The sequence below is a fragment of the Xyrauchen texanus genome, chromosome 37 (genome assembly GCF_025860055.1).
Source record: "Xyrauchen texanus isolate HMW12.3.18 chromosome 37, RBS_HiC_50CHRs, whole genome shotgun sequence".
Classification (NCBI taxonomy): domain Eukaryota; kingdom Metazoa; phylum Chordata; class Actinopteri; order Cypriniformes; family Catostomidae; genus Xyrauchen; species Xyrauchen texanus.
In genome coordinates, this window is record NC_068312.1 from 35,617,293 (window position 1) to 35,644,772 (window position 27,480).

General features: G+C 38.8%; 1 protein-coding gene across 2 annotated transcripts in view; it reads right to left on the reverse strand.

Annotated features, from left to right (window-relative positions):
• Positions 1 to 498: 498 nt before the first annotated feature.
• The window catches only part of lrrtm4l2 (leucine rich repeat transmembrane neuronal 4 like 2), a 35,245-nt gene continuing 8,263 nt past the window's right edge, over positions 499 to 27,480 (reverse strand). Inside the window, exons 2-4 of one of the 2 annotated variants that reach the window (XM_052109238.1) lie at positions 21,937 to 23,124; positions 21,463 to 21,855; positions 499 to 592 (exon numbers count right to left, since the gene is read on the reverse strand). In XM_052109238.1, the coding sequence (XP_051965198.1) occupies positions 21,506 to 21,855; positions 21,937 to 23,124 (1,538 nt within the window). In that variant the 3' untranslated portion in view covers positions 499 to 592; positions 21,463 to 21,505. Of the gene's footprint in view, positions 593 to 21,462; positions 23,125 to 27,480 lie in introns of both variants that reach the window. The other variant, XM_052109237.1, reaches the window with a different exon arrangement.

Here is a 27,480-nt window from a genome sequence, read left to right on the forward strand (position 1 = left end):
CAGCCGTCAAAAATAACTTATATTGTTGTGCAGTCCTCCAGGAAACATCAATGTGGGTTGCGCTCAACTGAGCAATTACCGTCCACTGATCACGAGAGACATTTCCAATGCTTCAACATGAATAGTTATCACATCACTATGCAACACAAAAGAGATGAACAGGAGAGAATGGTAGGCGTAGATTGCATGGGGAGAGAAGGTAGTAGCTATCGTACAGTGACAATAGCAGCTTCGAGAAACGTTTCACTGGTTCATTAATGATGGATTTGCCATTTGTGTCTGGCAGCCCCGCTCAGCTCCCCATTGCAGGGTACAATCATTGTTTGTTGAAGTGACTGAATACCAAACTGGTTCAGTTCAAGGACAGGGTGTCATTGGCGTATCCGCATGCTCCACTTTTGAGAGTTAGAAATGAAGGGTTTCAGTCCGAGAGTGTTTGCGCCGCCAACCTAATTCTGTCCTTTTGTGTTGGAAAATTCTCAGTGCTTAAACCAAAATCCAGGAAGGCCTTTATTTAAGCTGGTCCTCAGTGAATTGTAGGTATGTCTCCCAGCCAGGCCCCTGGTAGCGGTCGGGGGAATGTGAATGCATTCTGCAAAAACAGAGCAAGAACAAGTTCAGATGACAAATTGGCTTTGTAGTGAGCACTTCTTGAACACAATTGAAATGCGGCAAGCGTGTTATTGTTTACTCCCAGAGTGAAAACTGTCAAACAAATTAGCTTTCAAATGTGTTTAATTTAATAGCGTTCCTAAGACAATATTTCTTGTGTAAACAATCTTTCACTTTTAATCGAGCTAAGCGGTCTTTGACTCGCGTTGAGGAATCAATTAGCTGTCACAAATATATATTCAGTATCTCTTTTCCTGCAGCCAAGAACGTTTTAAAAAGCATGTCTTTTTCCAATTAACGTCTAAATGGGATGTTCACACGAGGTGAGTGGTTGACTAAACATGCTTCCCTCCCACTCGCCTTCACGTTGAAGGTAGTAACCCACGCTGCGAACAGCTTGTCACGTTTTGAGTTGAAAAATATTAATTCAACTGTGGGGGAGATGAAATGAAAATGTTCCCTTCTGGTAAAAAACCCTTGCACTCTCGTTTTACTCTAATGTTGCATTAATTTCGCGAAACCGCATGCATACAAATCAGAGGCGTCTACAGAGTTGGAGACCTGCGTCTGCTTCTCAGAAACACTGATATTGTTTGTCCCCATTTAAAAATGTCCATTTATCCTGCCAACAGCAATCTTTTGGGTAATTGTGTGCCAAACGGAGGAGTTTACATGCTATTTTTCATAGTGTTGTGTTAGTTGATTATGTGATATTCATTCTATTCCAGGAAGACACAGAACCAGCAGGGGTCTAATCTCTAAATCGTAGGGCTCCTCTGAGAGTTGTAATTATCGACTTGTGAATAAATCTGCGTTTATGTCTTCAAAGTGGACGGATTGCTTTGAAACATCCGAGTTGGTCCTGAACTGAACATCAAAGCTGAAGGCATGATTTTGTGCTTAATGGGATAGTTCACCCAAATTATTATTTATCATTATTAATTTAGCCTCATGTTGTTTTAATTGCTTTCATTGTATGGAAAATGTGTGGTGGAATTGAATGTTGACTTAGGCTAGCATTCTGCATAACAACAGTAGCATTCATAACATCTCCTTTTGTGCTCCATGCAATAAAGCAAGTCATATAGGCTTGGAACAACATGCGAATATAATGAAAGCATTTTTGGGTGAACAGTTCCTTTTAAAGACTTGGAAAATCGCTTGTTTTATTACCATAATGACAATAACTCAATACAACAACAACAACTGAAACATTTGTGTGGGTCTTAAATGGATATACTGTATAAGCTTCAGTAAAATGCATTATTTTGTAAGCAAACAATTTTCTAAAGAGGCAAATTTGAACATTAATCTTTGATTATTAATATATTCAAAAAGTGTTTTACCATATAACGCTCTATGGTTCACATAATGTTCCAGTAGTACGTTTTCCCATTCTATTTGTTATACACACTGTATAAAATAGCTCCAAAAACTAAAGATAATACAGTATTTTATTTACTGTATTTCTTTATTTTTTTATTTGGGAAAAATTGGGGAAAAATATCAGAATGGTCAAAAAAACAAAATGTTGCTTCTTGCAAAGTTTAATTAAACGCATGTCCTTTTTTAAAAATGAATATACACTCACCGACCACTTTATTTGGAACACTAGGTCCTAATAAAGTGCCCAACAAGGTCTTCTGCTGTTGTAGATGATTTGCTTCAAAGTTTGACGTGTTGTGCATTCTGAGATGCTGTTGTGCTCACTACAATTGTACAGAGTGGTTATCTGAGTTACTGTAGCCTTTCTGTCAGCTCGAACCATTCCGGCCATTCTCTGTTGACAGCTTTCATCAACAAGGTGTTTCCGTCTGCAGAACTGTTGCTCGATGTTTTTAGTTTTTTGCGGCAACCTCCTCGTGGTTGCGATAAGTGGTTCTCGCTCTCAATGGGGCATGTGGTAATTTGTGCATGGATCGCGGAGAGCAGTGTGAGCCTCAGCATGTGGATGCTGGGAGACTCTGTTGTGTCATGCACAGTGAGCCACGTGACAAGATGCGCGGATTGACAGTCTTAGAAGGGGAGGCAACTGAGACTTGTCCTCCGCCACTCGGATTGAGGCAAGTAACCGCACCACCACGAGGACATACTAAGTAGTGGGAATTCCCAGGAGATCAGCAGTTACAGAAATAATCATACCAGCCCATCTGGCACCAACAATCATGTCACAGTCCAAATAACTTAGATCAATGTTTGATATGAACATTAACTGAAGCTCCTGACCCGTAGCTGCATGGTTTTATGCACTTCAGTGCTGCCACACGATTGGCTGATTAGATTATCACATGAATATGTTTAAATGTATCTGATCTGTTAATGGTCACATGGCCAAGGAGAGGATAAAACTGGATTGTGAATTATGCTCTGGGTTCTTTTTTTCTCTGGGTCTTCCTCTTGCTCTCTTTTTCACCACCTGGCTCTTTCTCTCTCTCTCTCTCTCTCTCTCTCTCTCTCTCTCTCTCTCTTTTTCTATCTCTCTCTCTCTTTCTGTCTTCCATTGTCGCTCACTCTGTAACGGTACGGTTCTAAACATTGCTCTCCAACATTCTATATAGCTATTCAAACTGTGTGTCACTGGTATAAGTAGCCAAAGGTGGTAAAAGAAATGCACAGTTTTATTCCATCTTGCAATTAACATTTCTTCAGTCGCTTCGGCATTCCTACAGCTTGAACCACTGTTGCTGAAAAACCCACAAAATTATGCAGTCTTCTTCTTAGCTTTATGTTCTTTGCTTTTTCTCTTGCCCAGAAAATTGTCAACAAAATAGCATTATTATAAGATTATATTGGCATGAGATATACATAAGATTGCTCAGCAGTGGGGATTTCTTTAAGACTGCAAGGGAAGCTCAGCTTCCCCTATAATGTCAAAAAAATAATGGTCAAATATGTACTATTGTGTAAACAATTTATTGACTAAAAATGCGTTAGAACACGTTCATCTCGAAGACGAGTTCGTTCAGAATCAGCTACATTACATATAGCAGGTCGGCTGACTCGATTTACTTCTCATACATTCCCGAAGCATCAGTGCATTTCCCTGTTGAAGCCGAGCGTCCATTGACTTCAATGGGGCTGCTCTGAACAGTTTTTTCAGTGCTCGAAAATAGACGGTCATTGGATAAATGCTGCGATTATGTCCCGCCCACGGACGCTCAGCGTCTCTGGGGGTGAATGAGGAGTGGGCTGGCCCGGACTCCGGGCTTCAGCGTGATGATTGGAGGATCTGTCGAAAGACTGCATCTCCTGTTGATTGACAGCGAATCTGTACTATAAGAAGTCACTGAAGCTATTTCAGCTCAGTCCCATCATGGATTTCTCAAGTGTAGTCGAAAGACAAACTGCTGCAACCTATTTCTTATATATTTGTTTGGCGAAATTGCTAGTCAATTTGCATAATAAATTTCACACAATTATACACCACATTCCTTGTTTCAGTTTTACCAAGTTTAATATATTTTTGTTTTAGAGCGTCGCTCGTTCGTTCGTTCGTTCATTCATTCATTCATACAGTAGGCTAGGCTAGCGTCGTACGGGTGAAACTGCGCACGATGGCAGACGGTGCTAATATTGTCGACCTGATTTTGGCAAAGCCATTTGAAAGTCTTCCTTAAGAGGAAAAAATTTGAATTAAACAGCAGGGCAGATCAACATCTAAGATTGATTTAGTGCAAAAAATAGGGTAAATAAGTTTATAATGTAGGCCGAAAATGAGCTTCCCCTCTTTGAAAGACCAGCAGCCGCCACTGTTGCTCAGTCATTAAACTCACCCCTAGATATAGCTCTTTAATCTTTCTCCATTTCCAGCTTAAAATGCAGAGCCAACTGCAACCCCAATTCCCAAAAAGATGGAACAGTATGGAAAATGCTTATAAAAACAAAAAGTGTAATTTATTCTGTACTCACAAAATATACGTGAACATTGCAGTGTTTTTGCTAAACTGAAATTACAAGTGTTAAAATGTATCGTTGTTCAAATCATGCATTAAAGTAAAAGTGTCTTGGTTTCATAACATAATGGAGGGTGAGTAATAGAGCGAAAAATATGTGTTTATAAAGTCATAACCAGCAATTGTACTCATGATTTGTGTGACAATTAATAAAATGCACAGTTTGTAATGCCTCTAGTGTTCATTTCGACAGGAAACTGGAGCAAAACGTAGAAAGCGGCACGTAAAATTCAGTGTATATGTATGTTCATTCTTTAAGAACAGTTGCCTGTATAATATAACATGCATCTGTTGGCAAACTGGCAAGCCTAGACCCATCCTTGCTCTTGAAGCACTAGGCTTTTTTTATACTATATCACAAAAAAAAAAGATTTAAAAAAAATTGATCAACTATGGACTGCATATTATAGAAGGACGTAGATATAAAGCCTTTTTAAAATCATCATTCAAGGTCATGTTGGCAGTATGCAAAGCACAACACACCTGCTGTTGAACTGTTATTAGGAAACATGTAATTTCATGAATGCTGCTAATGCAAAAGCTCACAACAGATGTGTTGAACACAACAGAATGGGTTTTTACAGTGGCATCTTGAAAAAAAAAACATCTTAAAATTTAAAACTGGTGTGGCGAAATGTTGCGATTTGGATTCCAATTTACGGCGCCTGCAGCATGTGAATTATGCAGAGGTGGGGGTTTGGGGATCTGGTGGTCGTATTAAATAAACTTCATATCTTAAGGAAACCGATAGAGTGTGTACTCCAGGTAGGGAAGGAGGTATTGCCCCAAGTGAAGGAGTTCAAGTACCTCAGGGTCTTGTTCACGAGTGAGGGGACAATGGAGCGGGAGGTTGGCCAGAGGATCGGGGCAGCGGGGGCGGTATTGCACTCGCTCTATCGCACCGTTGTCATGAAAAGAGAGCTGAGCCGGAAGGCAAAGCTCTCGATCAACCGATCAATTTTTGTTTCTACCCTCACCTATGGTCATGAAGGCTGGGTCATGACCGAAAGAACTAGGTCGCGAGTACAAGCGGCCGAAATGGGCTTCCTCAGAAGGGTGGCGGGCTTCTCCCTTAGAGATAGGGTGAGGAGCTCAGTCATCCATGAGGAGCTCGGAGTAGAGCCGCTGCTCCTTTGCGTTGAAAGGAGTCAGTTGAGGTGGTTTGGGCATCTGGTAAGGATGCCCCCTGGCCGCCTCCCTAGGGAGGTGTTTCTGGCACGTCCAGCTGGGAGGAGGCCTCGGGGAAGACCCAGGATTAGGTGGAGAGATTACATCTCCAAACTGGCCTGGGAATGCCTTGGGGTCCCCCAGTCAGAGCTGGTTAATGTGGCTCGGGATAGGGAAGTTTGGGGCCCCCTGCTGGAGCAGCTGCCCCCGCGACCCGACTTCGGTTAAGCGGTTGAAGATGGATGGATGGATGGATCTTAAGTCTTAAGTTAAGACCTGGGGCCGGTTGCATAAACATAGCCATTAACTTAAAGACTTCGTCTAACCATAGGTGGAAATCAGGGGTGGTGTGGGGATTCATGGCGGGGATAAATTTAAAAATTACATTTATGTAAAATTAAATTTTACATAAATTTAAATGTAAATGTAAATAACAAACATGACTTAACTTCACTACGTTACACCAAACAAAACAATGGCAAACATCAGGGCTAATTACACAGATATGGATAACAAGTAAACAAGACAACCAATCACAAGACTGAACTAATAATAAGACAATGAAACATGAACCAATGACATAACAGAAATTATAACAATTTAACAAGACTCATGAACACAAACCAATGAGAACAAAACACATGGAACGAGAGGATGACATGAGGGAACAGATCACATGACATGGCAATGAAACAGGAATTCAACTTTCAAAATAAAAGACATGAACACAAAAAATGAACTGAACACATAAACGTGACACGTCTATGCTCTTTCTATAGATTTTTTTATGCAAACTTTCAAGATATGAATATAATTTCTGTTTTGTCAGCATCACGCACAGGAGCGACACGTATTTTAGACTCTTTGTCGGGTAAAAACACATCAACATTTAAAAGCGCATCTTGAGAAAGTCTAGCTTTTTTTGGCATAAGAACTCATTCAAAAAGCCCCTTAGAATGTGTATTGTTAAATGACGGAAAATACACACTTCAAGACCGCCTAACGTGGAGGTAACCAAAGCATCAACAACACTGCTAAAATGCTTTCTGTTATGATTTGTAGTGGTGATATATTGACAAAACATAAGTAGTGTTACCATTTAACAATTTAGATTTATATTACATTTACATCTACGTATATCACCTACAAATCTTTTTTTTAAAAAGACAAATGATTCTTTAAGTTGTACATGATGAACCTAAACAGATTGCGCCTTTCAAAAAGATGAAAAGTGGCAAGTCATATATTTTGAACACTGCATAAGCACCACAATGCAATGTGTCACGACATGTGCTATAACCGCTAAACCACGACTCCAGTTGTGATTTCTTTAGAATTTTCAACAATTTCGCTGATTGTTCTAAATCGCTTGAGGAGCACATCAAATAACCCCTAAACTGACGACTTCATTCACAGCCCTGGGATAAGCTTCACTAATGGCTTTTTAATTTGCACCTCATCAACCTAACAAAAGAGGTTTCTAGAAGGAGAACGGATAGTGCTCACCTTGTCATTTATTGGTTGTCCTCGGTGACTTTAAATGAGCTCTGCATTAGAGGTACTCATTTATGTTCAGAATAATACTTCTATCGGGAAGACATGCAGGCTTGAGTGAGGTTTAAGATGCCATTTATTTGATGAATATAAAACAGAAATGCAATTTCTCTCTTTGTCTGAGGGAGTTGTACTCAGAACCGTCATATCCTGCCGGAGGTAGGAGGCAGGGGCGAGGAGCCTACCCCCATGTGGGACGGGGCTCTACTGGTGGTGGTGGGGTGGTGGAGGTTGCCGTGTTAGCACACTGAAACAGCAATGTGATAGATTGTGAGCAGATTATAAAGCAATGGCTTACATGCGATTGGCTAGGAATTACCCAGCTAATGGTGTGATGATGTACAGCTGCTAGTCTTCCCACTAGAACTACACTGCACTTACATTTATTAACATAATGCAAGCTCTGGGTCAGTGTGTTCCGATGTCGTTCCAAACCTGTATAACCTTCCATGTTATATGAAGGGGAAATATTAGGCAAAATGGGTGAACTACCCCTTAAAGTTAGTAGCATTTTTACTTTGTTTCTTGATATCAGTTTGTTTAGTTAGTTGTACTCTTTTCTTTGGATTTTGAATGCTCCTCGGTATCCTAGCTGGCCTTTCAATGCATTAACAGTATGCCCTTGAGAACATGTCAGCAATCATGCAAATTAACGTGCATGATGTGCATGTGTTTGTATGCAAACTTTGCCTTGGTTTATCAACCCTGAATTGCTGTGGGTTGTAAGGAGAATACATACATGATACAAGACAAACACTGCAACACATTAACGTTTGCACATCCTGTATAAATGCTGATGGCCACTCCACCTCTCCGACTATACGATGCAATTGTGAGTCATGGAGAGATGCAAATGAACAGATGGGTGACATAAATTCTTATGATAACAAATAAACATGTCAGCATCAACACGTTGCCAGATTTGAACACAAGTCAAGTCATTTTCTATTTGAATAGAGCTTTTTGCAATACACATTGTTTCAAAGCAGCAACACATCTCATATACTGATGCAGAAGCCTGTAGACTGCTCTACATGACAGTAGAGAAACACTGAGGTATATTTTATTGCACAGAGGTTGTTCTTTCATAGCTCAAGAGATCTAATTTTTCATTTAGGTAACAACTTTGTCTTATACATATAATGTATGTTGGCATATTTTAAGAGTATAGAGCTGATGACTTGGTTTTAGGAGAGTTTAATGACAAATTTATATATTAAAATCTCTGACTCTGGCAGAAATCCATCCATCCATTCATCCATATTGTATAACCATAAATCAGTCCATCCATCCATCCATCCATCCATACATACATACTGTATACCATACATCCATCCATCCAGCCTGCCAGTATAACTATGAATCCATCCATTCATCCATCCATCCATCCTGTATAACCATAAATCCATCCATCCAGCCAGCCATTCAGCCTGCCAGTATTACTATGAATCCATCCATTCATCCATCCATCAATCCATCCATCCATCCTGTATAACCATAAATCAGTCCATCCATCCATCCATCATCCATCCATTCATCCTGTATAACTATAAATCCATTCATCCAGCCAGCCAGTATAACTGTGCATCCATCCATCCATCCATCCTGTATAACCATAAATCCATCCATCCAGCCAGCCATTCAGCCAGCCAGTATAACTATGAATCCATCCATCCATCCTGTATAACTATAAATCCATCCATCCATCCATCCTGTATAACCATAAATCCATCAATCCAGCCAGTCATTCAGCCAGCCAGTATAACGATGAATCCATCCATCCATCCATCCATCCATCCATCCATAACTATAAATCCATCCATCCATCCATCCATCCATCCATCCATTCATCCATCCATAACTATAAATCCATCCATTCAGCCAGCCAGTATAACTGTGCATCCATCCATCCATCCATCCATCCATCCATCCATCCATCCATAACTATAAATCCATCCATTCAGCCAGCCAGTATAACTGTGCATCCATCCATCCATCCATCCAGCCAGCCAGCCAGCCAGCCAGCCAGCCAGCCATCCATCCATCCATCCATCCATCCATCCATCCATCCATCCATAACTATAAATCCATCCATTCAGCCAGCCAGTATAACTGTGCATCCATCATCCATCCATCCATCCATCCATCCATCCATCCATCCATCCATCCATCCATCCATCCATCCATCCATCCATCCATCCATCCATCCATCCATCCATCCAGCCAGCCAGCCAGCCAGCCAGCCAGCCAGCCAGCCATCCATCCATCCAGCCAGCCAGCCAGCCAGCCAGCCATCTTTTCGATGGAAAGGCAATAAATAGGAGAAAATTCAAGATGAGCAATCAGAGGACTGATGTGTCCAAAAACATAGTGTAGAAAGAAAAGTTCTTTGGCAATCGCGCTTGTTTGAAGTTTATTTTTACATTATTTCAATTTAAATCAGAGCCAAAGCTTACTGCATACACATGCGCTCACGTGAAAAATACATGCCCACCCAGCGTACTCTCTCATACTTCCATCAGGTAACACGGAATCATGAAAAACTGCTGTGTGAAAATGAGCATGTAGGTCATGAAACAATTCCCTCTTTTGATGGCTGCAACTGCAGTATGCAAATGCCTTCCCTGAGGGGTCTGTGGAGTTTAGATCTTTATAATTGTCTCCATTACTATTAGGAGAGCTACTGTAATAAGTCAAATGTTGATGGTTGCGGGAAAAAAACAGGCAGGCATCTGTAGGGAGGGATTGTAATAATATTAGAGGCGGTCTTTATCAGACTGCGTAGTTCACAAAGGGGGACATTTCAATTAAAAGTTTAACTGCACTTTATGTGGTCCTTTTGTACGTTATGGCAGAGGTTAAATTGCTGAACAGAGCTTGTTAGCTTTGAATAATTGAATGAAATAAAATTACTTAAAATTGCAGCCACGTTGGTAACAACCGGCAGTGATTTATAATAAACTGTATTAGATGTACTTTCAGAGCACTTGGAATCGGAAGAAAATATCAGTAAATGTGCATATGGTCTTCAAGGACTTCCAGGAGAGATCTAGATTCAAGGCATAAGCAAAATGCCTTTACTTTCCCTAAGGGGTCAGTAGAATTTCAATCTTAATAATGGTCTCTGTTACTAGCAGGAAAGCGTCTATAAAATGTCAAAAGTCATTATCAAAAAGATTTAATGAGCATCTGTGCGCCTGTAAGTTAGGAGGTCAATTTAACAAATGACTAAAATGCACCATAAATATAGTCCATAAGACTTATGAACTAAAGTCCAAGTTCTCTGAATCCGTTCAATAGCTTTTGTGAGGTAACAGACAGAAATTGTAATTGTTACCCAGATCAAAAAATGTTGGGGTCTCCAAATGTCCCCAGAACGAACATAGTTATTTTTTAGTTAGCAAGGATTTAATTTTTTTTTTAATTTAAGAAAATAGAACATTCCTTTTTGGTTTGGGGAGCGTTCCCCTAAAGTTCTCCAAACCTCTATATTCAGGTTTACTTTCTGCAACCCTGCTATAGTCAGTAATTAATCAACAATCCATGTTGCTTCATTTAATTAATCATTAGAATAAACTGAACATCATCATCACACTTAATATGGAGGATTCAAATGACTATGTAAGACCGAATTCTTCCAAAATATTTGCTGAATCATGTTTTGTTTAATCTGTCATTATCAAAGTCACACCGAAGACTGAGTACAGAAAACTGAGCCAAAAGATTACGTTTTCTAAAACTGCATCGTAGCAAGTCAATTATTCCAAATAACTTCAACAATGACTTCAATACAGTCTAGGGTTTTTAAAGTCAGAAATGTATTGGCATAACATCAAAAACTGAATAAACATCCTTTGCTAGACTACCATTAGATTCATTTCTTATATAAATATTCCCCTTCATCGTGTATTCAAACTTGGTGTGTCGAGATCAGTATGTGACTCGCAAGAGCAATGCTCTTTGCTGTGATCATCAAACTTGGTGCGACATAATTTGACATGTTATATAGAAGCCTTTATTTTGGTCACATACATAAATGTTTGCATATATACAGTGAAATGTATTTGTTTTCACATATCAGAGTGCAGGGTCAGCCATGATACGGCACCCCTGGAGCAAATAGGGTCAATGGCCTTGCTCAAGGGCCCAACAGTGGCATCTTGGCGGTGCTGGGGCTTGAACCCCCGACCTTCTGGTCAGTAACCCAGAGACTCAACCGCTGAGCCACCACAGGGCAGAGGGATGCACCTGGCCCATTATCAGGCTAATCAAGCCTCTGCGAGGGATAAAGTCCGACTGCGGACGGTGGTAAAACAGATAGAGAGAGAGTTTATGGGCAGCTGTACATCCTATGTGTGTGTGTGTGTGTGTGTCTTTTGATATAAGTTCTTTATTAAATATCATTTATATTGTCAAGCCGGTTCTTGCCTCCTCTTTTCCATTTTTCTCTTTACACAGAGCTGCGGTGGTGAGCAACATTTTCAATGAATAATGACATAAGTTTCTGATTCTCACACAAAGCTATCCCTTGGCTTCAGAAGACTTGGAATATAGTGAATTAACTACTTTAAGGTACTTAAAATAAAGTATAGTGGTCGACAGCGCCTTCACCATTAACTATCACATTTATTTACATGCACACCAATATTCTGATAACTGCCAAAAATCTTGTGTATTAAAAAAAAAAATTAGACAACGCAATAAAATCTTGTTTACATGAGATGGAGTCATGTGGATTATTTTATGCTGCCTTTATACGCTTTTTTGTGCTTCAAAGTTCTGGCCACCATTCACTTCCATTGAATTGAATTACAAAGCTGAAATATTCTTCTAAAAATCTTAATCTGTGTTCTGCAGAAGAAAGAAATTCATACACATCTGGGATGGCATTAGGTGAGTAAATGATGAGAGAATTTACATTTTTGGGTAAACAATCTCTTTAATGCTAAAACCTGCTAGCACATATTTGGTGCTCACATCTGAAGAATTGACACCTTGTGAGAAAAGTTTGATGGACTGCAAATACAAGAATTACCTTGCTGTTTAATTAGCCAGTGGGTCATGGGATCAGGGAAATTCTACCTTTCCCTGATTAAGTCCAATCACAGTCTGATATAAATAGCCTTAACGTCTGGCAGCACAGTTTGTTTTTAATCTGCTCCCTTAATCCAAGGTGGATTCTGCTCTATGCTTCCCTGCTCACTTTAATTTCCTCTCGCGCTCCTTAAAGATCCCTGGAACACACACGCAGAGAGTGAGAGAGAGAGAGAGTGCAAGGGCAGTAATGAAGCGATTGTGCCAATGGATTTCTCTAATAAGTAAAGTCTTCCTTCGACCCCCCGAGCTCAGCTGGCCTGCATCGCTCCTATCACACTGTGTGTGTGCAGCTCGATAGGGCATCTACTTTCAGCAGAAAGGGCACTAAGTGTCTTTATTTAACTGATGGATAAATCTGGAGTAGAAAAAAACAGAAATGGTTGCAGCCATGCAGCATTATGTCAGCAAGACAAGAACAACAGTTGTTAAAAAGGAAAATTGATTCAGTTTAAAGTGTCTTAATTTGTATCTTTTAGCTTTGAGGTCATCTGTATGCTAGTGGACTCCTAAAAGTTGCCAATATTACAAACCTTTAGCAGAAACAACACACACACACACACACACACACACACACACACACACACACACACACACACACACACACACACACACTCCGGACTGTTATTGTGATATCATCGATTTCAGATAAATCTGACCCCAAACGGCACATAAAAAACAAACTAACCGTGGTCAGTCCTTTTACATGTTAGTCAGACAGTCTGTTTCTTTCCAAATGGAATATGTGGTAAATTATGATTTAACTTTACCAGACTGATTTATTGTGCAAAATAAATCAAATAAATTGGGTCACTTTTTTCAGGTTGATGTTAAGGTTTTGAATATGAAATCTGTAGATGCATTATATGAACAGATGTAGCTGCCAAACAGACTGTGAGACTCGTAATGGAGGAAGGAAGCATAACGTTGGATTGTTTGTAATTTTTGTTTATTCCTCTCACAAATATAATATGCAATATTCTGAGGTGATCTGAACTGCTCCTTAAGGATATTGGAATTTTAAATATAGGAGTAAGTTTTCTGTAAAACCATTTTAATATGAATCAGGATACTCGGAAATGAGATATTTTATATGACCGTTAGGACTACCCACAACCAGAGTACGATTTTTAAGGTAATTATTTTTTAATCTGAAAATCGTACATTCTTGAATTTTATATCACTGATACAGAAACTTACGTTTTATTCATATTGAATGCTCTATCTGAGTAAATTTCTGAATTTAAACAAATCCCTCTTCACTTTATAGAATTGCATTTTCCATGTAATTCAGATACATGGAATATTTACGTCTTTACTCCCATCTGTCAGTCTACAAAACTCCTGAAGCTCTGCCTTTGCCCTCAGAAAATGCCACAGGCTTGGAAAAATGTGCCAACTGCTGTCTAATAATAAACATCCTTTTTATCTCATTCGTTAAGCCTGTTGTTTCACGATTGCTAATAAACATGACGCCAACTTCTTACTTGATTCGTTCCCGGGAAGAGCCGTGCATTTTATATCCGAGAAATTTAGAGCAATTAAAATCACTGCGATAGTACCACAGGATGTGATCTAAGTTGTAGGTTATTTATATATCATCTAAAATCTTTGTTGTACTGCTTATATGTAAAAAATCGTGTAGCAGCAGTGAAGTGCATAAAATCATGCAGATATGGGTCAGGAGCTTAATTTAATGTTCACATCAACCATCAGAATAGGGAAAATGTGATCTCAGTGATGTGGACCGTGGCATGATTGTTGGCATCAGACAGGCTGGTTTGAGTATTTCAGTAACTGCTGATCTCCTGGGATTTTCACACACAACAGTCTCTAGAATTTACTCTGAATGGGGCCAAAAACAAAAAAACATCCACTGAGTGTCAGTTCTGTGGATGGAAATGTCTTGTTGTTAAGAGAGGTCAACAGAGAATGGCCAGACTGGTTCGAACTGACAAAGTCTATGGTAACTCAGATAACCGCTCTGTACAATTGTGACGAGAACAATATCATCTCAGAACGCTATTATATATATATATATATATATATATATATATATATATATATATATACACATGTAACAGGGTAAGGGATGGGCAAGGAGGAAGCGGGAACTGGCTGAACACTCAACTTAAAACAACATAAAACATAAAGACACACACACACAACGCAGCCGCATGCATCTCTCTCTCTTCCGAACTGGTGCTGGAGACTCGTCTTTATCCCCCTCCCGGCTGATTATCCCGATTCAGGGCTGGCCGTGTGCCCTCCTCCTCGTCACAATACAAAAACAGGCTTCTCATCCTTGATGTGAATTTCTTTTCTTTCTTTTAATTTTAGGTGAAATATGACTCACACATGTTCTTTACAGGCTTTGTGAGATTCACCAAGGAACCTCAGCAGAAAAACCTTCACTCACCCACACATGTAATAAAATAAAAAAACACGCTTTGTTCTAGAAGGGAATTTCGAGGTCCTGCTGTGTATATACCTTTAAATACACTCCCTGAAATCGTGCCTGCTGTTTCCTATCAAGAGACCTGCCCCCAGTCTAAAAAATGAGCATGAAATTAAGTCAAGTCAAATACTAGAGCATCCTTATCAGGTGCATACATCACTAAAAAAGTATCCACTTAAAAACCTTCAGCAATGAGGGAAAAATGAACAATTTCATGCTGAGAATAAGTATGAAGTTGAGGTGGAAGTGCCATTGACAGACTAGAAATACAGTCTTGAATATAGGGTTTTCAGAATATTGGAGAAGCTAGTAAAAGTACAGAAAAACAGGTGTAATGTCACACTTTCCTTTGCAAATTCAAAATTTTCCACCAGGTTATGTATCCAATATATATATATATATTGAGGTCTCTTAAAAACAAGACCTGTTTAAGACCAATATTTCTATATAGATATAGACATGTATGTAGATAAATGGAGGTAGGCAGGCAGAGCGATAGGTAAATCTCATGTTTTTCCAAACCCTGTATGACTTCCTGACATCATGGAACACAAAAGGAGATCTAATGGGGCTTTTCCACTGCACGGTACAACTCGACTCGACTCTGCTCGCTCTGTGGAAAGTACATGGTACCTGGTACTTTTTTTTAGTACCACCTTGGTCGAGGTTCCAAGCGAGCTGAGCCGATACTAAATGTGATGTCAAAACCCTGCAGATCACTGATTGGTCAGAGAATCGTCACTACCAGCGTCACTGGATTCTTGACATGGACCTGCTAGTTTTAAAGTTAGCTACAGCGATAGCAGTATCATTTGTTCACGCGACTTTCAAATTGTAAAAAGAAATGGCTGTGCGCAAAACCACGCCGTGGTCAACAAATGAGGTGCAGGCGTTCCTCTTGTTAGTGACGAACGAAACGAAAAATTTTTTCAGGATGTGTCTCAGTTGTTGAGACACGGCTACCACCGGACCTACCAACAGTGTAGGAAAAAGTAAAACAATCTTAAAAGTGACAACAGAACCATCAAGGAAAATTGGAAGTGGTTCGACCAAATGGATGCTATCTAGACCGGCGAGCAATGGGAGGGAGAGTGCCCTGGACTCCACGATTGAGGATGATATGTTTTGTTATGTTAACTCTATACTCTGCTTGAAAGCTTCACTTTATTTAGTTGACCAGCTACTGGAAGCTTGCTTCTAAAACATCAAGGCCAATTGAATTGTTACACTTGTGTAAAATCACCATGCAACAACTGCTTTATGCAGCACAATGAGCTAGTAGCTAACATCTAGTGATCGTGTTATTGTTCATTGTTTTGTGTCGCATTTAAGATTATGTCACGGCAGTAGAGGTGGCGCATCTATGACGATCAGCCTATATTCCCACCCATGTTGAGGTGGCACTAAACAGCAGTGGAAAAGAAAACTCAGAACAGTAAAGCGAGCAGAGTAGAGTCAAGTCAAACTGTAACATGCAGTGGAAAATTGCCATAAGATAGAATGTTAAGACCAGTCACCATTTAATTTCATTGTATGGAAAAGGATGCTACGAAAGTGAATGGTGACTGAGACTTCTGCCTAACATCTCCTTTCGCCGTGATATGTGTACGGAACCGTGTAATGTCATTTAGCAAAAATGTACCCATGGTCATACAATTTTCATGAGATTAGGCTGACCTTTTGGGTGGCTGTGTCTCAGGTGGTAGAGCAAGTTGGCCACTAATCGCAGGGTTGGCGGTTTGATTACCAGCCCACATCACTACACATGCCAAAGTGTCCTTGGGCAAGACACTGAACCCCAAATTGCTCCCAATGGCAGACTATGGCATGGCAGCTCTGCCATCATTGGTGTATGAATGTGTGTGTGAATGGGTGAATGAGACGCAGTGTAAAGCTCTTTGAATACCGCTAAGGTTAAAAAGGCACTGAATATGAGTGCTTGACTCTGATTGGTGGACACAATTTCCTTGGTGTTGATTCATTTTCTATAACTGCACGGTTGTGAAGAATTTGATGGTTTGTTGACTGCATTACAGTTACACATAATTTGGCCACATTCCTTCTAAAGTGCATCACTTTTGTACTAGTAACGCTGAATTGGGCTGTTTCTAACCAGAACACTTAATCTGGGGCATAAGAATGAATGTTTTACAGATAAAAACCTGAATAATGTCTTGAGGTAAACTAATGTAGAGTAACCGTGGAAAGTGTAATAACTGACTCAGGACTGCTGAATTATTGAAAATAATTCCATCGTGGCAGCATTACCACCTCAGGTGTGCATTAATCCTCAATAATTAAATGGTCTGTCTTTAATGATTCCTTGTATAAACTGCATAGGCTCGTCAGTAAGCAAAATGATAAACATGTCACAGGTTGATACCATACCATTCACTTCCATTCCATGGTAAAAAGATGTAATGAAAGTGAATAGGGACCGAGGCTACATTCTGCCTAACATCTCCTTTTTTATTCAAAAGAGAGTCATATGGGTTAGGAACAACATGACGCTGAGTAAGTTACACATTTTTCATTTTTGGTGTGCAGTTTTTTTTTAAAGTTCACTCATGAAGGTGCTTGGCCAAAAAGAGTGTAAAAAGGGATACAATGAGAATGTAATAAATTGTGGACAAGCCACTGAGCCAGTGTGACCTACCATGCTTTTAGTTTCTCTTGGGATGGGACAGAAAATCAAAATAGCTATAATTGAGGTGTGTACCTCTCCATCACAAATGTCATGGATTCTTTGGTTAGGTGTGTAGAAGCTTTTATGATGGAACTTACATTTTTTTGCATAATCTAAAATTATGCAGTGAGAGACCACACTTGTTAGAGTCAATTTGCTATGAACACAAGCATAAATAACTAAATAAAACTCAAATGAGCGCTCCCGCTCATTAAGTGTCAAAACTAAATAAATGCGATGACCCATTACAACACAGAGTGCCAAAGACGTGATCAAATGAATGTTGTAGCAGCCCAGAGCAGAGTTAACAACAGACAATGCATTAATCTAATGTGATGGAATACATGAATATGGACACTGATTTTCAACAGCTGGTACTTGTATAGGGCAAATAATGTAGTCATGCCATAATTTAAGTACATAATTACTTAACCCTTGTGCATCAATTAAAAAAAGTTACTCAGAAGTCCTTAGAGGACACAAATGTATGTGTAAAAAAAATTATTAATATTATTTTCAACTTTCAATTAGTAATTTTTTTTTTACCAACATCGGTCCTGATCATAACTACCAAATATGTATTCATTTTCACATTTTAACCCTTTAAATGCTAGTTTGTTTATATAATGCCACTTTTGTTTTTATGAAAGGAGAAAAAAAAAAACATGTTATTTTCCATATACTAAATGATAAGGGGAAGGTTTTTGGGGGATTATCCCAGTCTGGGATATGTCAATTATTAGCAACAAAATAGATTTTGATGCAATATTATTTTTTGTGCAGTTTCAGATTTAAAAAAACAAAACAGTATCTTAGAGGACAAAAATGTCTGCGTCAAAAAACTCCCATAAAAATATTATATATTAATATTATTTTCCACTTTCACTGACTTGTTTTTTAACCAACATCAGTCCTGATCATAACTACCAAATAGTCATTCAATTTCAGGATTTGAACCCTTTAAATGCCAGTTTGTTTACATAATGCCACTGTTGGTTTTTTTCACACACACACACAAATTTGTCAATACACTTTTAAAACACACTCTGACATCCATACCAGCACACCCACACAATTTTAGCTACAAACAGAAAATAGAGGAAAAGCATGTATTTGCTCCACAGGCTAAACATGAGAAAAATAGTGCCATCTGGTGGAAATTATTAATATTTTTAATTTTGAAGCCAGGGCTCCAGAATGAAAACATAATATCATAAAATCCATGATTTTATGCTTTAATGGCACTTTGATAAAATATTGCAGCTTTAATGGGTTTCAATGTGGACATTTTTGTCCTGAAGGTCCTGAGTGTAACTATTTTGTGTACACAGTGTATGATAGATGTATTATAGGAACTGAGGTTGAAATATCAAAATCCACCTAAAAATACACACCTTTGGCAAAAATGTATGCCGCTGGCATTAACACTGCCAAAATGATAGAAAAAACAAAAATGAAAAAGACAAAAATGTCCCGAAGGTCACACAAGGGTTAAGGCTGTCAGTTCTTTTATGTTCCATGATGAACATGTGGCTGATAATAATGGCACACAGTAATACCATTGTGATTGTTTAGTTTTTTATGTCACAAAGGATTTATTACTGTAAGGCAACTAAGGATGACATTACTTTGCTCTGAGTTTTATTCAGCAAGACCATGAGGTTAGAAATATAGAGCCAATTATAAAGCACTTAAAAGTGTTGTAGCATCGAACAAGCTGCTAGGATGGTCACAGGGTGAACGTATTTACAACTTATCCACATTAATGACCAGTCTGCACGGTAACAAAACATACAAAGATTAGAATGTCAATTCTTTGAACTTGTAGTGAATTCAATTTTATAAATATTTTTTGTGTTTGCTTTTTGTATAATACGGGACAATACAAAATAGAGACAGGGCAGGTTCAAACCTGAGCCCATGAGCACACTTATGTACACTTACATATTGTGAGAACATGCACTACCCACTTCGCCACAGCTCTAATCCAATTTAAAGGAATCGTTCTCCCAAAAATGAATGTCCTGTCATCATTTACATCAAGCTAAATTTTGGGCCGCCAAAATTCAATGACACTAATCTTGCGTTATGTATATGTTTCTCATCAGACACGTGTGTGTGTTTCATGTGATATTTGCGTGTGCTATCTATGAAGTATGAAAGTGCGTGCGAGTCCAGCAGGCTTCCAGATTAGGCTCCACAGACACTTGTGCTACTTTTAGATTTTTTTAAACTACACATCATCGCTCTTATTAAAATTCAGTTTGAAGGATGTTAGACATTAGAAAACGAACCAGCTTTGCTTTCAGATATTCAAATATTGTCTACAAAGATGCTCAAACCATTAAGAGCCTAATTAAGTGTTTTAATAATAATAATAATAATAATAATAATAATAATAATAATAATAATATTAGTCAACAACATTAGACTGAAATATGAAGTTTAGCACTGTGGTAAGAATGATTACTACTAAGTTTCTTCTCTTTTTTTTTGTTCAACTGACTAGGTTTGTCAAATTCCAAATTAAGAGAAAATTATATAAGAGGAAATAGTTTTCATTTATAAAGTATTTAATTCAGTGACTGGATTTTTCAAAAATATGTATTACAATATGGTTATTTAATGTATAAACCAATTTTTTTTGATAGATTTTTTATTTATTTTTATTTAACTCTATCATGATATACATCATTAATGTGATATAAAATGAGTGATATTGTTAAATAAGATTTTGGTCATATCGCCCATCCCTAATTTATGTATGTCCTTAAAAATTGTGAAACAATTACATATTTACATTTAATATTTTCTTTAGTGTTTTACATTAGATGACAAAAATATCAAATGTATTTTATTCATTTTATAAAAATTTGAGGACAGCTGGAACAAGTTTACCTTGTTTCTACACTAGGTTGGGGTCATCTTATAGCTAAACTTATATCTAATTATGTAACAATTTAAAAGTAAATGCACATTGTTCTAAACAAGGGAATCAAACACTTTCTACACAACTACCTTTTTAATCAGATGGTTATTCTGATAATATTATTTGTATTGAAAACATTTGCAATAAATTCTAAAGTTTAAAATTCTTCACTATGGTGTGTAGCCTGTATTTGCTAGAGGGAAAAACAAACAATACACACGTAATAAAAATAAATGCTGAATCAACAAAAATGGAGTACACACATAAATATACAAATAACAGTGAAACCTTTTACAGTGTGTTGGCTGAATGGTCTTTTTTAACTATTTTGAGGTCACTTTGGATTCAAAACCCTTTTGTGAATACAGCTTTTTAATAAACAAAATCGCTACTGCATATCAGTTTACATCATATTACGTGATTTCTATTAATCAAAGATCGGACCATGGCGTAATACTGAAGCAGAATGCGTGTCTGATTGCGGTGGCACGCAGTCTCGTGCCGCTCTCGAGTATGTTGCCTCATTAGTGACGCATAATGCACTTTTTTGAACAAGTACACTTGCTAATGAGAGATGGAATGTGCCAAATGGATGAAACAAAAAACACAGCGGAGAATACAAGTAATGGAATCGATTGACTAACAAGCAATTCTTTTCATTTTGTAATCGAAGGCGACGGAACGCCGTTCCGGCCCAATTTAACCCCTGGCTATAGACCACAATACATACTTTGTGGAGTACTTCAGTACTTGCATTTTTTTGTTCATATTAGTTTTGACAGATGTGGTTGTGACATTTTTTTCAAAATTCTCTTATATTCCTCAGAAAAACTTGGAACTATATGAGGGTGAGTAAATAATGAAATCTATATTTTTGGGTGAACTATTTCTTTAATCATGCAAATCATTGTGAGCATTTCAAAGATGTTGATCAAAGGACTGATAGGGGAATAAGAAGGAAGATACAGTATGTAGTTGTACCGGCAGTCATGCTCTTAGAAAAGTTTACCTCTGACTCCCCGGTGCAGAGAATGCGTTTTGTTAGCGGTAGGTCATACCTCGCACTCTCTGGAGCCCGAGATGGTGCAGGTGCATGCCCCGTTAACCAAAGAGTCCATGGTCTCTGCATTGGCATGGTTGTAGCTCAGATAATACTCTTGAAGTTGGGAGTTGATGTTGTGCTCGGGCTCTTGAGTCTTTTTCCTGCATTTGCGTCGGATGGAGTGCTGTTGGAGTTGGCTCATGCTGTTGGGGTAGCGACGCCACGACACATAAATCACCAACAGGATCAATGACACCGAGAGGAATAGTGCAACGCTGCCGGCGATGATCTTGTGGAAGGTCATGTGCTCAAACTCTGGTTCTGGAGTGAACGGTAAGCGGCTGGGTGTTGGAATGGGTGGGAGTAATTCTTTGTCGAACTGATCGGTGAATAAAATCTTCGGGGTGTGTCTTTGTACTTGGGTGACTTGGGAAAGTTGTCTAATTGTGGTGGATGGGGTTGTTGTAGAGGTTGTTGTAGGTGGCATTGTCACATAGAGAGTTGTCATAGTGGTAGTCAAAAGAAAAGTTAGATCTGCGGTTGGTTCCACAGTGAATATCTCCTCGCATACTGATTTGTTCTTGACAGTGTCCATGACTTTTTCTCCCTGAAGGGATTTAGGAGTGCTGCATATAATGCTGGCATCTCTTGTACCCCTGAAGTTTCTCAGCCAAGACACCAGAGGGCAGATACTTGAGCTGCAGTCCCATACATTTCCTGCCAGGTTGATTGTGCTAATGGAGATCCATGATGATACCACTTCCTGGGACACATTGCTGATCTTGTTAGACTCTAAATTGAGAGTGTGCAAGTTGGGCAAGCACCTAAAAATGGCAGGATCTAAAACTTGAATCTCATTGCCTGATAGATCCAATTTCTGCAAGGTGTGCCAAGTCCAAGGTGATCCCTGGACAATTGAACGTATGCGATTCCATTGCAGATAAAGAGCCTGGAGGTTTAAGAGGCGTGGAAAAAGGAAAAAGTTAATCCGGGAAAATTGATTGTGTTCAAGGTGCAATTCAGTCACCCTGAGCAGTCCCAGAAAGGTCGTACGAGTTATGGTCCGTAGACGATTGTAACCCAAATCTAGAAACTCAAGGCTCCTACATTCCATAAAGGTACGGACAGGAATGCTTTTGATATTGTTGGATCGGAGGTGAAGGTTCTGAAGTTTGCGAAGCCCGTGAAAATGCCCCGGCCTCAAGTCCTGCAACTGATTGTAGGACAGGTCGAGGTTTCGCAAGTTTGGAACAGTCTCAAAGGTGTTGTTTTGCAACTGCATGATCTTGTTAGAGCTCAAAATTAGTTCCTTTAGCCGACGAAGCCCCTGGAAGGCCAGTCTTTCCACTATACTGATGGAATTGTGGTCCAGGTAGAGCCACACCAGCTGGTTGAGGTGAGCAAATTGATAGGGTAGCAACTCCAGGAGGCTGTTGTACCGCAGGGATAGACCCTGGCACCCCAGGGAGATGTTCTCTGGGACGTCTTGAAAGGCGCCAGACTCACAGTAAACAATCTTGCCCTCGCAGCGGCAACTCCCTGGGCACATCCGCTCCCCGTTGCTGAGCAGCAGGAGAACAGAAGCATGGAGAAGAAAACATGACAGGCGCCCTTCCCATAGTAAGGGCCCTGCGGAGAGAGACAGACAGAACACAGACAGACAACATTTCAGGTCAGTTCTAACATTCTCCCAAGAGAGCACAAGTTTGCAGGTGTATGTGTGTGAGCATATCCATTTGCCACAATGCAGCGCTTCCATCTAGGGATGGGAATAGTAAGGAATTGTAACAATTGTGCTTCCAAATTTCCTTTTAGTGATTCTATTCCTCTATCTACTCCATTAATGATTATACTGGTACTTTTGAGAAAAAAATATTTGAAAATATGACATCCTTTTCTTTTTACGTTTAGTGCACTCTGCAGTCTGTTGCCAAATGATGAGAACATTTCAGATTTAAACAGATCAGACCAAAAAATTGGCTCAGAGACCCAAGCATTAATATTTATAGAAGAAAATCTCTTCCTTGAAAGTGTTTTTATGAAGCCACTGGTTATAAAAAATGATGGTTTATATGCATATTTAGTTTGGTGTGAATTTTGGGAAAATTGCAATTTAGGGTTGAAATATTTCACCATTGTTTTCATAAACAGTAAGTGGAATTTCTGAATTTTCAACACAATTTAAGAAGCAAAGGTATATGAAAAGGAATTAATAACAAGCAGTTAAGGGTAAATGCATGAACAGTTAAGAAATGTAATTATTTAAAACTAAGGAGGGGTGTTGATATTGCAGATACTGTATATTTGCTGGTATAATCAAAATAATAAAATTATATATACATGGTATACAGTATAACATCCCTATGTAATAATGTACAGTATATTCCATGAATATAAAAATATTTTTTTATGACGAAACAGCACAGAAAAAAGTTTGAAATAATTTTGAATATTTTATATTTGATTTAATGAATAGGCTCCATTAGGTGTATATAGAAATGTTAAAAATACATGTTTATATATATATATATATATATATATATATATATATATATATATATATATATATATATATATAAACTGAACCAGTTCTGCATTTCCAACTAACACCCTACCACACCTTTTATCATCAAGATAAATGATTCATGACAGAGATAGATTAGGAACATCCTGTAAAGTATGGCACACGGTTTTCAAGTAATCCAGACATAATGCATTAAATCTAAAAATGCACGGTGGACCTCCTAATTGAATACGACGACTGGAGTGGAATTATCTATCATTCAGCCCAACAGCTTTTAATGTACCCCAGTTTGAGGCCAAAATGAATGCGAGAGAAAAGAGAATGGAGTGTTTTATATGAATGGGAATCAATAATGAGCGGCACTTATCAGAGCAGAGCTAATCTACATATATCTAACATGTGCATACGCTTGGAACAGTTCGCTACTACTTTTCCACCCCCAACTAGCAGACATTAAAAATAGCTTTCCTTCACATTCTACGTGGCTCAAGGCAGCCAAATACTAAATGCAGCTTAGACTCTGCACTCAATTAAGTGTGAGGGAAGGCAACATTAGAGTCATTCGTCCCAAAATGTACTTGTATCATTAGCAAAGAACATGTGAAAAATATTTTTCCCGCTGGTGCTTTGCTGCTATAACAAGAAGAGATGTGCAACACCAATGGGGCATACCAAACGTGCTACAAAGTCATACATTTTATATAATGGTGTCCTATTGGTACTGTAAATATGTTTCATTTTGTGTCTAAAGGCCAGTCACCCATCTCCTGCTGACTCGTTATCGGTGCAGAGATGGCATAGGAGGCACATTGCTGTCCTTAGCAGCAGACATCATTAGTGGCATGGTCTTAATGGCAAAAGACCCGTAAGAATGCGGTAATTCTTTGGACGCAAGACGGCACAAACAAGGAGACATTTTGTTTTCCCTAGTGTCTTATATTGCTGCCTCAGAAGACAACATTATGTAAGTAATTATATGAGCCATTAATACTGCATATTCTCTTAATTGGAGATAAAGCGAAAGTGATAATGAAAGTGCCGCTCCCGCTGGGAAATGGATAGGTTTGCTTCTAGGACAGGGGTTGGCATCCTTTTTGACAATGAGTGCTATTTGTAATTTTTCTTGTTAATCACTCAGCCATATTAATGCCTCCCTGTGGATTCTGGACTCTGTTTCCCAGCATGCACCACGGCATGAAAAAATAATTCAATATGCCACCATAATCTTTTCTGATTTACTTTCTGTATTATTTGCACTATTGTTGTCGTGTGTTGTTCTCAGTGCCCCTTTTCCCTTTATGCTGTGAATTTGAATGTAAAAGTTGTGTTTTGTATGTGTAATCTTAAAGGGATAGTTCATCCCCAAAATTATAATTCTGTTCATTTACTTTCTTTCATGTCACCCCAAACCTGTATGACTTAATTTCTTCCATGGAACACAAAAGGAGATGTTAGGCAGAATGTTATGGACTGACAGCCTCAGTCACCATTCAATATATAAAAATAAAATGATGTAATGAAAGTGAATGGTGACTGATGCAAACATTCTTCCTCACATCTCATTTTGCTCCACGGAATAAAGAAAGTCATACAGGTTTGGAACAATATGAGCATGAGTAAATTAAGACTTTTCATTTTTGGGTGAACTATCCCTTTAAGCATTATTAAATTATTGAATATTGCTGTTAGGTTTTCCTTTGCACCTTTGCCTGCTGCGGGCAACAATGAAACTGCTTCTCTTACCTAAATCTTTCTGTTACAGTCTTGCATGATGTCGTTAAAGGAGAGTTGCCACAAAAAAATTAATTCTGTCATTATTTAAAGTGATTCTCTTCAGAAAACTTGGAATGTAGGTGTTTATGGGCAAATTCGTTTTGTTTTCTTTTTATTTTTGAATCTATGATGTTGTTTATGCATAGTGCTCTTTTTTTGTTTTAAAGTACACCAGGTTCAAAGGTTGAAGGTTGAACTTATTTCAAAATTTTAAGTAATTGAGTACTCAAAAAGTACAGTAAAAAATTACTAGAAATGTCCATACCTACGGTGGCCCAGGGGTGCACAGCTCAACTAAATTAGCTACGCAAATAAAAGCTGAAAACACAATGGAAATAAACCACAGCACAAAGAAATTATGCCACAACACAGCAAAATAAAGCCTTTTCTTTTCTGATAACTTTGTGTTGTGGCTTAGTTTCAAAGTGTTGTCTTAATTTTGATGTGTTTTCAGAGTTACCTCCACGTCTGAGACCGTCAACCCACGCATCTTATCACGTGGCTTGTTGAGCGCGTTACCGCGGAGACATAGCACGTGTGGAGGCTTCATGCCATCCACCGTGACATCCATACATAACTCCCCACGTTCCCCACCGAGAGCGAACCACATTATAGCGACCATGAGGAGGTTACCCCATGTGACTCTACCCTCCCTAGCAACCGGGCCAATTTGTTGGCTTATGAGACCTGGCTGGAGTCACTCAGCACACCCTGGATTCGAACTCGTGACTCCAGGGGTGGTAGCCAGCACCTTTTCTCGCTGAACTACCCAGGCCCCCATGTTTTCAACTTTTAATTGCTTTGCTAATTGTTGTGTTGTGCACCCCTGGGCCACCGTATACATTCCGGTTTCATTCACAAATTCTGTATGTCACAACAGTGAATAAGGTCTATAGTAACCACCATGGTAACTACATAAAAGGCTTACATAAAAGAACAGGCAAATTTTCAGTCCAATGTTAAATAACAAAGAAAGATAAGCTACTATTCTCTTTTAAATGGCTTACTCCAAGTAATACTGGATTTAGAGAGTGACAAAGCAGCAGACCCAAAAGGGCAACTATGGCAAATACACCAGGGGACTACATAAAGGCACTTGAAGAACTGTAAATGCATGGGACTTCAAAATACATTGAAAGGGCTCAAAAACAATCAGATGGCTTCCAGACTCATGGGACGGTATCACTGTCAGATTCAGCAGTGTCACAGGAATATACATTTGATAATGTCTCAGATAAAGGAGCAGTCAGGAACCTCCAAAGGACATGTTTATGGACCTTTATTACTTAAATAGTAGCAAAAGTATTGGCAAAATACTATCAGGCTGTAATGATACTATAGAGAGGAGGTTAGGTATGAACCCAGGTGCAGGAGCTTTATTCAAAGAGTTCAGGTCAACTGGGCAAACAGGATACGGTCTTTAGAATAGTTCATAAGTTTAACATAGGCATGTCCACAGGAGATTCTCAAAAGTCAACTCAGGATTCATCCATAACAGACGTCAAGGTAATTTCAGGAACCAGTGTGTGAACACATAAACCAGAACTCAGGACAGGTAAGTATTCATTAGCGAGTATCATCAACATCTCCTTGGATTAGAACAGAACTCAGGACAGGTAAGCATCACAGGTAAGCATCAAATATCTTCAGAAGCAGGGATAACGAAAATCTCAAATGAGGAATGAAAC